Genomic DNA, 15,110 nt, shown 5'->3' on the forward strand with positions numbered 1-15,110 from the left:
GAAATGCAGCCCCTCATTTGGATGTGTCTGGAGTCTTGGAAACTTGACTACCCTACATTCTCCTACAGATGATGCTGAGAGTTTGTTTGGTGGTTGTACCATGGGAATGTAGCTACTCATATACCTTGACTGAAGAATGTTCCTTCTCTATGGAGTAAGTCATCTTTTTCCACCTAGTGTGCCACTTTGGGAGGGATGCACATGGAGTGGTGAGGGAGGAAGGGGACACATGCTTAGCCAACCAGATCAGCTGAGTCAACCCTCTAAAGGTTGTGTGCTGGTTGATAGAGTGGAAGATATAGTAGAAATAGGAAGATAGGAAGTTAAAAAATAATCTCAATAAAGTATATTGAGTTACTATCAGGGCTCCCACTGCAGGGAAAGAAGGTAAAAAATAAGATGCAATAGATTACACTGATAAATACACACACACACACACACACACACACACACACACTGTTGTATTGCAAGAAGTCACTGAACTATCTTGATGAATTTTAAAATGGCTGGTTTAATTAATATCAGCAATCTAGATAATCCAGAAAACCCTTGATATTTAATAATGTTATTTTGAACCTGTCTTATGAAACACAAGTGATCACACTTAATTTAGTGTAACTTAATTTAAAGACAATGAGTTATCTGGAAAATTGGCTCAAATTTTCATTTCATTTGCATGTTTATATACTCTCAGGGTACATTATAAATGTCACTTTTGGAGGGAGTATATATGTGAGTTTGTCTGTGAGTGAGAAGGCAGGAGGCGGGAAGAAGAAAAACAGGAGAGCTTTTATCTGGGTATATTGGACTTGTCTTCTAGGTTTTAGCAGTTTTTTTCCTCCTATTGTGTATTTGACCAAATAGTTACTGCCTTTAACTAAGTTCATAAATCTTTCTTTCCATCTACATTGAGGTAGAATTAATAATTTTTCTGTATCTGGCAGAGGAATGAAGAGAAATTAAACATTTTTGTTTTTTTAAATGAGGGTGATAAATATGCTTGTTCTGAAACATTGTGGGAAATCTCCAGGGAGTGAATAGGTCGCCAGCCGCTTGAGGTGATGTGTTCTGTGTAAAGACTTGGTGTGTTCTTACATGAGGTGATGAAATCATTACTCACAGGCTGGGCTGAGCAGTGTTTCAGCCACTCCAAGTAAAACATACTGAAGAGCCAGGTGGAAACAGGGCATGGAAGAAACGGTGACGACTTTGCCTGAAAGAGGCTGCTCCACTGGAGGGAAGTGTTTTCTGTGTATTTCAAAGAAACCAGCTACCATCACAGACAATGCAGCAGAAAGATTTCCAGCGACTTAAGGAAAACGATGCAGAGAAAAAAAGAAAGAAAAAAGAGCCCCAAATCAGTGTAATAGTCCATGGCATTTTTACACATTGACACTCAGAGATGTTTGCTCAATATTTTTTGCCCTGAGACTACCCAAATGCCAGCTAACTGTGTTATCTGACTATGTTGCTTTGACTCTGGTCTCTAAGAAACAACTGCACGGACTCCCTATTTCCCGATTTACTGCTTAGAGGGCTTCTGGAAAGTTAGTTAACCTCATGATCACTTTCCTCAGCTCTTAAGATGGGGTTAATAATGCTTACCTTTGTAGGGTGACTCTGAGATTTAAATAAGATACTGTACTGGTATTATTATAACAGCTCCTGAAAGCAATAGGGAGCAATTATTGAAGATAAAGCCATAGTTTTGAATTTTTGTCCTCATATAAATTATTTTTGATAACTTTTTAAGATTTATAGGAGTCAAAAATAGTTTGGGGGAAATTTAAAATAGAGTGATCTCTTCACAAGGTTTTAATCATTTAAAAATGGTTTGAAATAATCCGCATTATCAGTCCTCAGTTTTCGGACATTTCTCTGATCTTTGTAGAGCATTAAGGACTAGAAACTTTTGTTTAGAAAAAAAATAGTAAAGGTGAATTAGCTAGATAAAGAGTATAAATGGAAGCAATTATTCAAAAAGTCATCTTGCTCTTCTTTCCCTTTTATTCTTGAGGAATTATCTAGAAAATTTTGGTTGAAAATGAGTAGGGATTTTGCCATGATTTTGTTATAGTTTATATCCACTGCAACCAATCCATTTCCCAATTTTTCATTCATATTACTGGACTTAATCCCATTGTTAGAGCAGAAGCAAACTTGAGCTAGATGGAATTTACTTGAAATTTAGAGATAGTCACATTTTGCTAACTTGCATAAAATTTCAGATAAGGCAAAGCTTTCAATTCAAAAAAATCAATCTAATGTTTAAATAGCTTAGTGTTTGTTTTGGTTGATAGAGAAACTGGTAGGTAAATTTTTTGATTATATCTCAGTATTTAAATGTATCTGTAAGGTCTGCTCTTTACTGAGTCTGTAAGAAATAGAAGGTGTAAAAAAAGGGAGGAAATCTGAATAACAGAAAATTTGAGGAATTTTTAATTTATTTTTATTTGAAATTTGGTTCCAGGAAGGCTCATTTATTAGTGGAGTTGAGATTTTGGTTCTTTGAACAGCTTATATAAAAAATTTGAGTTTCAATATTATCTACTTTTAAGATCACATTCATCACATAATTGCATTGATTTAGATTACTTGGCACATTATAGACTCATCAGAAAAAGAGCTAATATGTCAATTCAATTTAGTATTTACTCTCTTCCTGTTCCATGCAAGGCAGTATGTTAGGCACAGTTGGAGATATAAGATTAAAAAATATCTGTTCTCAGTCATTGCAGACTTATACTCTATTGGGGAATCTAAGAAGAAGAACTTATTTCTAGCTGGGGAGGTGAGAGAAATAATTTTATGCTTTAAAGAAAGAAGGTAGGGGCACCTGGATGGCTCAGTGGGTTAAAGCCTCTGCCTTCGGCTCAGGTCATGATCCCAGGGTCCTGGGATCGAGCCCCACATTGGGCTCTCCACTCAGTGGGGAGCCTGCTTCTCTTCCTCTCTCTCTCTGCCTGCCTCTCTGCCTACTTGTGATCTCTGTCTGTAAAATAAATAAATAAAATCTTTAAAAAAAAAAGGGAGTCCATATGAAGAGGTAAAGTCAGCGTCACTGGCATGAGCAAAAGTACAGAGTTGTGAAAGAATCAGACAGATTTTCAGAATAGTGAGAAACAAGTTATTTGGGAATCGGGGGACAAGATAGATCATAAGAGGCATTTAATATATTTTTAAGGAATTTGTAAATTGCTCTGAAGGTAATAGAATCACTGAAGATTTGAGACACAAGTGAAATGATTAGAACTGTCATTTGGGATGATTACTCTGAAGACTGGTTGATAGAATGGGAGAGATATTGGAAGTGGGAAGATAGTTAGGAAGTTAAAAAATAATCCTGATAAAGTATACTGGGGACTTAAGTTACAGTCATGGCTCCCACTTCCAGAAAACATAGAGAATAGAAACATGAGGTACAATAGATTCCACTGATAAAACCATAGCAAGAGCAAGGAGGAAGAAGATGTCAAAGTTGAGTATAAGTCTAGGTGACTGGAAAGATGGTAGTGCCAATAATATAAAGAAGATCCATGACAGGGAGAAAATGAATTTGATTTTGAGTTGAGGTAGAGTCACAAAGATAATTTAAAGAGAAGTGCTCAGAGAACAATTGAAAATGTGAATCGTAGGTCAGAAGGTGGGTTGAGTCAAGAGATAAAGATTAATGAGTCATCAGCAAGGAATGGAAATTTAAGGTCAGGTGAAATTTAAAAAATGATGGGGAGTGAGGGAAGAGAACATCTAGTCAATGCTTTTAAACATATTTGCATTTGGTGTCAAGACAAAAGCTAAAACCATGGAAAGAAAGGTCAGAAAGATAAGTAATCTCTAAGGGAAGGTTTCAAAGAGGTGGTGACACAAAACAGAACTTTTGATCTTTCCCTGCTTCCTTTTCACTCTTCCCCATCTCCTCCAGTACCTTCACCTACTCAAGGCAGAAATCTGGGATCCTCTGTCTTTCCCTCATCTCCAAATATATTATTAAGTTATCCAGATTCTACTTCAAAATATATTGTGAATTAACCTGCTTCACTTCATAGCCACTGCCATCATTCTAGTCCAAGTCATTATTATTTTTAACCCAGGCTATGTGCAATAACATATTTAATGGTCTTCCTGTTTTCACTCTTATGCACCTGTGCCCCCTTAAGCACCCAACAGTCAGGGAGATCTTATATAAATGCAAATTCAATGTTACTCTCCTGCTTAAATTCTGTCTATAGGTTTTTATACAATTAATATGAAATCTCAAATCTTTAACGTGGCCTTTATGATCTTGCCTGTGCTTATCCTCTCACTCTAATTGCTTGCTACTTTCTCCTCTCTAACCACTTTCAGCCACATTTTTTGTTTTTCTTGACTATATTAAATTCGTTCTCACCTTAGAGCCTTTGCTTTGCTCTTCTGAAACATTTACTGGCCCACACTTGCCACTGATATTCAGTGTATTACTGGAAATCCTAGCCAGAACAATTAGGCAAGAAGAAGCAATAAAAGGTATCCAAACCCATCAAGTTGTGTACATTAAATATGTACAGATTTTGTAGATCAATCATACCTCAATAGAGTCAAGAGTCAACATTTTTTTTAAGAGACTTATTTGGGGGCACGTGTTTTAAGAGACTTATTTGGGGGCACGTGGGTGGCTTAATTGGTTAAGTGACCAACTCTTGATTTGGCTCAAGTCATCATCTGAGGGTTGTGCTATCTGAGCTCCATGCTGTAGGTGGAGCCTGCTTGGGATTTTCTCTTTTCCTCTCCCTCTGCCCCTCCCCTCAACTTGCTTACGCACAAGTGTGCTCTCTCTCTCTCCCCCCAAAAAAAATTTTAAAGAGACTTATCTGGATTATTTTAAGAGGGTCCAACCCCTATTCTAATCAATAGGTGTTGAAATACAGGTAAAATGAAGGAGAGGAAATTATATTTTAAAAATAAAAGAAAATTTCTCTGATTGAGAGAACAGTGAGAGTACCCATGAATAGTGCAGTGGTTGAAAAGACATTTACCAGGGCACAATAACATGGCATCTTAGAATAACATTGATAGGAAGAGTGCTCCAGCAAGTAAAAGATGTCATAAACACAGAAACGAGCAGAAGAAGGCGACTGGGCTTTTCAACCGACCTTCAAGTCTGTGGATCACAATCAGAGTAATAGCTTCAAAATTATGAAGAAAAATTATTGTCAACCTAGAATTCAATGTACAATCAATTAATCAAGTAGAAGGGTAAAAAGATTTTCAATTATATAAATTCTTGGAAAATTATACTTTTCATATGCCCTTTCTTAAGAAGTTGCTAAAAAATAAATGATAATGAAAGAGGAAGTAAGTTAAGGAAGAAGAAGAGGTCGTTATAGAGCTAACACAAAAGAGCACCACTCAGCCAGTCTAGAGGGCCATGGTCAAGACCCAAAAAGTCTTTAAAATCTTCCGAAGCAGAGGAGCCCCTAGTACATGACCTTACGTATTTTAGCACTGAGACAAAGCTAGTGATAGTAAGGGGAAACTGGTAGAGCAGTTTGAAACTTAAAAAACAAACAATTTTTAATTAAATAATTGAGAAAAATCACATACTTTTTAAGTACAGAAAATAAATTTTTATGAGAGAAAATTGAATCAAATTCTTTGGTTTTGCCATGAAAGAGTGTGTGTGTGTGTGTGTGTGTGTGTGTGAGAGAGAGAGAGAGAGAAAGAGATTGATTGCCAATTTAAATAATATTTCTATAATCATATTATTTAGTAGAATTAGATAAACAAAACCTAAAATTTGAAAATGATTTGCCTCTGGGCGGATGGCAGAGAAAGCCAGAGCTGGAGACCATTACTTACTATTGAAAGGCTTTCAACATTATTTGTTTGTTAACGTAACGTTTCCTGAATCTAAGATGAATTCAACTCTAAGAAGAAACATGTTTTTTATGTATCACTGAGAAAGGAAAAAAGAGTTGCCAATCCATTACAATATGTAACCCAATTTCAGAGATGAATTTCTACATACATATACTGTTGCTGTTGAGCGAGTTATGCTCCTTTAATATGTTGAAGTCTTAACTCCCAATGTGACTATTTGAAGAGAGAGGTTTTAGAGAGATACTTAAGGTTAAAAGAGGGCAGAAGGGTGAGGCCCTAATCCAATAGGGCTAGTGTTCTTAGAAGAAGAGGAAAAGACACCAGGTTTGTGCACGCACAGAGGAAAAGCCATGAGGGGACCTAGGAAAAAGATGGCCGTCTGCAAGCCAAGAAGAAAAGCCTTAGGAAAAACCTAGTCTTCCCACACCTTGACCTTGAGCTTATATCACCCAAAACTGTGAGAAAACAATTTCTGTTGTTTGAGCCACTTAGTCTGTGGTATTCTGTTATGGCAGCCTGAGCAAACTGATGAAGGTATGTTTAGGCATTACGTAAAAATTAAGCTGTACAAATCGGACAAACTATATTGTCCATGATAATCATATGAACTCTAACAAAAGTGTTGAGGTAGGTAAGAATAAGTTTTCAAACTTTCTTGTTTTAGAATTTGAATTCTGTGAGAGTCTCCTACGATGCCCTTCATCCTAATTAAGGCTAATTTAGATAAAAAACATCATGTCCACCCCTTTACCCCCTTTTTTTGGTTATCACCTTGTACTATGTAAACAAGGTTGTATTTTATTCTGAAAAGTTTATAGCATTAGAGGCAGTAGCTTAGACAAGATATCTGCAATTTTTTTCTGTAAAAGCCCAATAATGAACATTTTTGAGTTTGTGGGACAGAAGGGCAAAATTTTGAAGATATGAAGGTAGTTTATGCAACAAGAGATAGAATATGCTTCTACAAATTTTTTATGGATGGAATTCAAGATAATAATTCTTTTGGGCAAGTGATGGAATTTCCCTTAACTGGTGTTTAAAGTTACTGCTTCTTACCCTCGGCTCAAGAGCAAATGTTCGTCTGTGAAAATAATTCTTCGTTTGCCGGGGCAGTGTGAAAACAAATGGTGGGCCAGATTTGGCCCTGGCTTAGCCATCAGCTTTTAATGCCTACTCCTGAATTGTAGCTGACCGGATAAGAAATAGTGGTAGTTTTTCTTGGGCTCTTGCTGCCTATTCACAGGCACGAAACATGACACAGCAGTCTCATGGCCTCTTTCTCTGTCCTCGATACTCAAAGCATAGTTAGTCCCTGACCAGGGATCACCTGGGAGCTTGCTAGACCTGCAGAGTCTCCAGTGCCACCAGAGAAGGACTGAATTCAGGTCTGCATTGAAACAAGGAGCCTCAGAGATTCCTGGTACACATTAAACTTGAGAAGTACTACTCCAGCATAAAGCACCATGAGACCTAATCTAGCAAAATCCAATGAAAGACGGTTCTCCAGACAATTTCAAGTGAAGCACAAATATTTAACTCATTTACCCAGATATTTTAGGGCAAAGCATATTTTTACCTGAAGGATCTAGATAACTACATTTGCTTTTTATTTGCTACTGCACTCTGATGCTAGTGAAAAATGACTTTCTTAAAATTCAAAACAAAGTTTGATTCCAACCTAAATTTAATCCATTCCGCTTTTATTCTTAACTTCTATGAGATCATAACTCGTCCAAAGCAGAGCACAGTTTATCAGAATGTATACATTTTAAACTCCTAGCAGCTGTGTATTTACAAGATAAAGTACATGGTTCCAAAGGAGATATTATATTCGGATAAATAATGTATGTTTTAATATTGGCTGTGTGGTTGTAGCCAAGAACATAAGAGTCTTCAAGCTCTTATAGTTCATTCTATTACCCTGCCATGTAATAATTTTCCAAATTAGACCACAATGAAATAAAGGTAAGTCAGAATTTATTCAAGCATTGCCACTTCATACTGAAGCAAACTAATCCTAAAAAATAGATATGTTAAGATGTTTCAGTTATTGCTTAAATTTACTGACTGAGAAAAACTATGGGATTTTTACGGATAGTCTGATGTACGAGTCTCTGATATGTAACACAACTGTGCGTATGAAATTCTACTGAGCCATGATCCATGATTTTGGCCAGTTCCCAGAGTAGGAAATTTGCTCATGTGAGAACACGCGGGTGTCCATAAACCACTCTCGCAGAGACAGCTATGATTTTATAGTCAGATGTATCTGCTGCCTTTGCAGAAGGTATTACTTACCCGCTACTAGAATGGCATGCTTTTTACTTTTATTGTTCCTATTAGTGGTGTGTTCCTATATTTGAACTGAGCTATTCCTATCCAGTCTTTTGTTTCTCTGTAGACCACCGGAACTAGTTTCCAGAGAGTCAGCTTCAGTTGGTGTTTTAATTTCTAAATATAGAGCAGGTAACTCATTTACATCGAGATCAGATAAACAAGTGTATCTTGCAGATACAATCATTGCTTCAGTTGGTGTACTAGCTGGTCTGCTTTACCCCAAATTTAATCCATTGTTGATGTCCACTTTAAAAATAAGAACTTGAGAACACTTACGTGCTTTTACGAAACAAAGGAAGAATTGAAGGAATGAATGATTCAGGCTGGTTATTTACACATTTCCTCTTTTAGTATTTACAGGTCCTTCATCAGGTATTTTCAGTGGGTGTGCACTCTGATTTTTTTGGAAAAAATGTATCAGTTCTAAAACTATAGTAACAAAAAAACTGGTTTTGTTAACATAATCCTATTTTCTTTCTTTTTTCAAATTTTTATTTATTTATTTGACAGAGAGAGACAGTACAAGCAGGGTGAGGGGGAGGAGCAGAGGGAGAGGCAGAAACAGACTCCCCCCTGAGCAAGGAGCCTGATGTGGGGCTCCATCCCAGGACCCTGAGAGCCTGACCTGAGCCAGAGGCAGACGCTTAACTGACTGAGCCACTGGGGCACCCTAAAGTAACCCTATTTTCAATGAAGGTGATTGGACCCCTGACTCAATTTTTAATTTATCAAACACTTTGGCTCTAATCAAGAAAGGAACTTTTTAAAAAAAAGTTATTTATTTATTAGAGAGAGAAAGTGCGCACACAAGTGGAGGTAGGGGCAGAGGGAGAGAATCTTTAAGCAAACTCCACACTGAGTGTGGAGACTCAGGCAGGGCTCATTCTCATGTCCCATGAGATCATGATCTGAGCCAAACGAAGAATTGGCTGCTTAACTGACTGAACCACCCAGACACCCTCAGAAAGGAATCTTTTATTACTGTCAATTATTAGAACAAGTACAGTTACTGGTAATGTAAAAAGTGACCAACACTTGGTTGTCACTTTATCGTAAAGGACTTGGGGTTAAAATTTGAATCTTCAAGTTTTTATTTTAAGGAGGAACGTCTGGGAGATATTTAAATATACTTCATCCGCATTTCAATTTAAATGTTATTTAAAAGCCAAGATAATTGCTACCTACTCTGTTATACACTTCTGCTTTATGTAAGACTTAATAACAATCTTAATTAGGCTAATTTTAGTCAGATTAATACTTGTGTATGTCAGCATTAACTACTAAATACCACATACTGCAGGATTTTAATTAACACTGAGGAAAAGAAATACTCCTAGTATAAACATTTTTGAACTGGAAAAGGCTAAAACAAAGTATGTCCAATTACGACAGATGATAAATCACAATATCACTGATTTTAGATTTTAGGTGAATTAAGGTTGACTTTTAAACGGATAAATCTGCTCACATGTAATGTTAGGAAAATACAGTCTTGATACACAATTCTGAGCCTATCAAGCCTTTGCCTTTCACAGTTCTGGAAGGTTTGGAGATTCTTTATAGTTGGTACTGCGATATGCTTTTTGATTTCGTTAGGTGATAAAGTCAAGACTGTTATATCTTGAGTCAGAAACTCTTCTCTCGTTGCATTGTTTATGAGCTAGACAGAAAAAGTAAGTTTCTTTTTTCCTTTATTAAATTTCTGGTTTGACCAATTCTGTGAGATTTCCCCATCCCTCACTCTTGGCCTGGGCTGTGATTATCCATGTCAAATACTAGGCATCTGCACCATCTGCACCATCTGCTTCCTGAAACATGACAGTCCCTGGAAGGGGGATGACGAATGTGGAAGAGAGTGGGTGGGGGGGTCTAAGCAGTAACTGCCTGTTGTAGTGACGAAAGGATTTTTTTTTTTAATTAATTGCAGAGCCTTAATTAGAAATGGTAGTAAGGGGGCTCCTGGGTGGCTCTGTCAGTTAAGCATCTGTCTTTGGGCTCAGGTCATGATTCTGGAGTCCCAGGATCTAGTCCCACATTGGGCTCCCTGCCTAACAGAGAGTCAGCTTCTTCCTCTGTCCCTCACCTGGCTCTTGTTCTCTCTTTCACTCTTGCTCTCTCTCAAATAAATAAATAAAATCTTTCAAAAGGAAGGAAAGAAGGAAGGAAGGGGAAGGAAGGGAAAGGAAGAGTAAGGAATAGTAGGAAGGGGGCACCTTGGTGGCTCAGTCATTTAAGCATCTACCTTTGGCTCTGGTCATGAACTTTGGGTCCTGGGATCCAGCCCCGCATTGAACCCTGCAATGGACTCTCTGCTCAGGTGGCAGTGTGCTTCTTCTTCTCCCTCTGTGCTCTCTCTCTCATTCTCTCCCAAGTAAATAAATACAATCTTAAATAATAAAAGAAATAACAGTAGGGATTCCAAATTAACAATATTTTATTTACCTGCTGTCATCTAACATTTACAGCTGGTAAGTGGAATAATAATAATAATAATAATAATAATAATACTGCTGCAATGGCCTGAGAATGAGAACACCTGATTCAAATGACACACACTCTCTTTTAGACCCTTGACCTATTAAATGACAGTTTATGATGAGGCTAAATGGGATATGTATAAGAAGGCGCCTAGGTTCAAATTAGGAATTCATAAATACTTGTTCACAATTTATGAATTTATGTACTTATATATACTTCTCTCACATTTTCAAGGCACTTGGGTTCGAAGTGAAAGGAGATTTTAATATTGGACTAGTTCAGTTATGTAAATTACTACCAAAAAATTACCTGAAGTTTGTGCTTGTATGTCCTGATAAAACTTGTTAATCTTCATAATCATAAGTGGAATATGAAGAAGTGAAGCAAACATCTAGTTTTAAAAGATGCATATCATCACACTTTTTTTTTATACGCCCATAGCAAAATATTATGCAAATAAATGAACAAGTATGTAAATGAACAAATGAATGGAGTCTGGCTTAGACACAACTGAATTCAGTATTCTGTACTCAGAGGAACATAGCTCAGTTTTGTTTTTTTTTTAATGAGTCTAGTTTTTCCTTTTTCCTGTCCAACAAGTCTGTTACCAATCTTGAAGGGGAATATTTAGTTCATATATATGAAATATGTTAGGTAACTCTGCCTAACTTTCTTCCATCCATAAAAAAACATATCTCTTTTAAAGAATTGAAAGGATTTTAAATATGTAAGAGTGGAGAATTGTCCAAGAGAGAGTTGTCTGTATTTAAAATGAATTTAAGGTATCTTATTCTCAGGAAAGACTTCTAATGTAGTACTTTCAGTCACTCTCTGTAGCATATTTTCCTAAAATGAACCAATTTAAAAAAAAAATTAGTTATTAAGCATAATCTGGGAGCCCACATTGGATTTCCATTATACTGTACAGGACTGCTGAAGTTTTTCACATTTCGCATTATCAATTACCCCCATTTTGTCCTGCATTCATTATGTTTTAATAGTGTACTTGCTGGAGGCACCTGGGTGGCTCAGTTAGTTAAGCTTCAATTCTGGGTTTCAGCTCAGGTTATGGTCTCTGGGTCGTGAGACTGAGCCCTGCATTAGGCTCACACTTAGCACAGAGCTTGGATGAGATTTCTCTCCTTCTCCCTCTGCCCCTCCCCACATGTATGCTCAATCTCCCTCCCTCTCTCTCTCTCTCTCTCTCTCTCAAATAAATAAATAAATAAAATCTTTTAAAAAATAGTGTGCTTGCTGAGAGCATGTACTATGCCTTGCTTTTTGTTTATACCAAGTGTTGGACATTCACTAAATACTGGTTTTAGAATTTCTACATTGGCAGACCAAAAAGCACTTTTTAAGACTTAAGGATTATCAAAACCTAGTAAGAGTTACAGTTTACCTAAACCAATTACGATAAATAATGTTAGGGTTAGAGGCTTAAGAACTCAATCAAAAAAGGTTATTTGCTAAAGGCATCTGTCACTGGAGATAACAACATGCACTGAGGTAAGTTTAGTCACTTTGAGTTCTTTCCAAAAACAGATCTACCCTGTGAGGTGATCAGAGGTGATCTGGTTGATGGCTTTGGTAAATAACGGGAAGCATGCTCCCTAAAAATAACTTCTACAGAGAAACAACCAAAAAACTATAATAACAGGTTACTAAAAGGCAGTATGGTCGCTACTCATCTCTGAAAACGAGGAATTAAGAATAAGAACAGGTTAACCAAGAGGAGAGAATCTTCTAGTTGCCTGACCTTATTTCAATGGAGTTATTTCTCACGCAGACCATAAGACATTAGTTTATCATTATACGGTATTTCTTAAGTGTTTCAAATTCCCTTTGCTTTCTATTTATGCTTACCAGTTAGACCTGTGTCCTACACATGATGGCTCAATACTAGTTAATATAATAGAGCTTTCACCATGTGTCTGGACCGTGTTCCAGGCACTGACATCATCCAGCATGCTTTTGAAAGTCTTCCAGAACAGAGGGACCCTAAATTGATTGAGGGTATGCCCCTCAGTGAACGAAAAAAGGGAACTAGAAGATGAGGAAGGTTAGGTGGCTTTTCAAGGTCACGCAGCAGCAGCTCAGCGGCAGAGCAGAGGCTGAGGCCCAGATCTCTGATTATTGGGTTGAGCCTGGTTTGGCTGTATCAGTACTTGTCCCCTGGTCCATGGCGGTGTCTGAGGGATCTCTGCCAGGCTGAGGCAGAGTGTAGTCAGAATGGGCTTCAACTCCTTCTCTGCCATTGCAACTGGAGAAATTTTATTTTATGGTCTATTGCTTGTGTTCTGAGTAAGGTGACCTAATTTTTCCCCCTCTCAACAATGAAAGTAGAGTTTTAGTGTTCTCACCATAAGAAGAAAGCCCCAATTACATGAGGTTGAGGATGTGCTAACCAACCTTAATGTGGTGACACTTTGCAATGTATACTTGTATCAAACTGTCACATCGTACACCTCAGATTTCCACAATGTTAAGCATTAATTAAGCTGGAAGATCAATAAAGCTGGAAAAAATGCTTGAAAATTTTTGCTATGTACCTTACTATATGAATAAGTATAATGTAGAAACTGAATCACAGTACTAATTTTTAGTAAATTTGATACTGGTTCAGAAGTTAATACCTCGCAACTATAGTCAGGCATTATTTTGGGGGTTTGTTAACCTGTGTTAATTTTTTTTTAAAGATTTTATTTACTTTAGACAGAGAGAGAGCATGAACACAGTGGTGGTAGAGGGGCAGAGGAAGCAGCAGACTCCTGGTTGGGCAGGGAGCCTGACACGGGGCTCAATCCCAGGACCCTGAGATCATGACCTGAGCCGCAGGGAGATGCTTAACCAACCGAGCCACCCAGGTGCCCCAACCTGTGTTAATTTTCAAGAACATATTCAGCATTGACTTGGGAGTAAGGAAGTAAGTAAGTAAGTAAGTAACCGCTCCCCTTGAGGAAAGATAGGCCATTTGGTAGCACTGGAAATTTCACTGGGTCTTTATATCAGCTGTGTCCTCTGAGGAAGCATCAAAGGTGGGAAGACAATGGGCCACTCATGTCTGCGTCAAGACTCGAGGAGCTGGATGTTCTTCCTCTCAAATTCATTTTCTTCCCAGCTTGTCAAAATGGGTCTCTACTCCAGAACATATAGCTAGCTGAGATCTTAGCAGAGTCTTTTTTTATTGCAAAAAGTTGCAAACAGTTCACTTGAGATGCTAAGTTGTACTTACTAATGCATGGCCACAGAAATGATCCATCTCTCTTCGAGGGAAAGAGGAAGGTGCTTAAATACTCCATACAAGGCGCCAGAATTAATAATGGTAGGGTGCTGATGACATTCATTACTGCAACTGGCAGAAGAAATCCATCCAAATTCCTGTTGGAATTCATGGTCTGCACATAATAGCCTGAAGGAATCTGTAGTTGGGGGAGGGGGAAAGCAGCCAGGCATTAAGAGAGTGGTTTAACTCTAGAGAAAGCATCTTGCAGGAGATCCCTTGCCCTTTGCAAGTGCTCTGTCTGCGACAGATGAGCAGAATGCTCCTCTCATCCTCCATGTCCCAATTATGAGCTGGCACAGGGCAGTATTGTCTCTGTGGAGTCTATCGACAATACTACTGATTCTTTATGGAGGAATCTTTTTGTCATCCTGACTTCTTCATCTTCCTATGAAAGTAAAGGTGGCCCTAATTTTGTGCTTAGGTTGACACCTAAGAAGTCAAACAACTTACTGAAAAAATATAGCTCTGTGTATAAGCAAGCAGACTTTTTCCTGAAACAATAAATTAAAAACCAGTAGAAGGTATTAAGGATGTTTGTTTTTACCCTGATGGAAAAAAATTGGGGGCAAGCAAAAAAAAGCCTTCGAATGGCATCTAGTGTGGTAGCAAAATAGATAGGAAGGATTTTTACTAAGAAGAGGGGCCCAGGGTAGAAACACAATACTTGTCAGAGGCTGTCTTTGTTGGCTCCTTGGATGGGTTCCACTTCTAAAATGAGCCAAGTAACAGGAAAAAAGAGAAACAAAATATACTTGTGTTTACACTCTCATTTTAAACTCAGTGTGTGACATTAGTGGACCACAAAGGAAGCTGTATGCAAAAGGTTTGCATAATAAACTAACAGATAAAAAATGAACAGCAAACATAATCCCCCAAAAGCAAAAACCCAAACGAAGAAGACCTCTACCACATCCCAAATCCTCAGTGTAGTGTCAGAATTTCTTCATTTTTAAAATAACCCTAATCCTAACTAAAAGCATAACCTGAACTTGGAGACTGTTCAAGTATTCCAAACCTCTTGTTAAAAAGCACAGGGTCACAAGAAAGAGGGCACCTACTGGCTTTTCTATGTGTGAATGTGGCTGCAGTCACTCGTGATTATCAGTCACAGAGCCTAGTACTTCTCTAATTCCCAGTGGAGCACAAAACTGCT

General features: G+C 37.8%; 1 protein-coding gene across 1 annotated transcript in view; it reads right to left on the bottom strand.

Moving 5' to 3' along the window:
* The window catches only part of SLC15A5 (solute carrier family 15 member 5), an 80,364-nt gene that overhangs the window by 35,626 nt on the left and 29,628 nt on the right, over window positions 1-15,110 (bottom strand). The window contains exons 5-6 of the mRNA XM_032855420.1: window positions 13,907-14,093; window positions 1,121-1,309 (exon numbers count right to left, since the gene is read on the bottom strand). Of these exons, the coding sequence (XP_032711311.1) occupies window positions 1,121-1,309; window positions 13,907-14,093 (376 nt within the window). The remainder of the gene's footprint in view (window positions 1-1,120; window positions 1,310-13,906; window positions 14,094-15,110) is intronic.

Source organism: Lontra canadensis, unplaced genomic scaffold (assembly GCF_010015895.1).
Source record: "Lontra canadensis isolate GAN:19392208 unplaced genomic scaffold, GSC_riverotter_1.0 scaffold9, whole genome shotgun sequence".
NCBI classification, from domain to species: Eukaryota; Metazoa; Chordata; class Mammalia; order Carnivora; family Mustelidae; genus Lontra; species Lontra canadensis.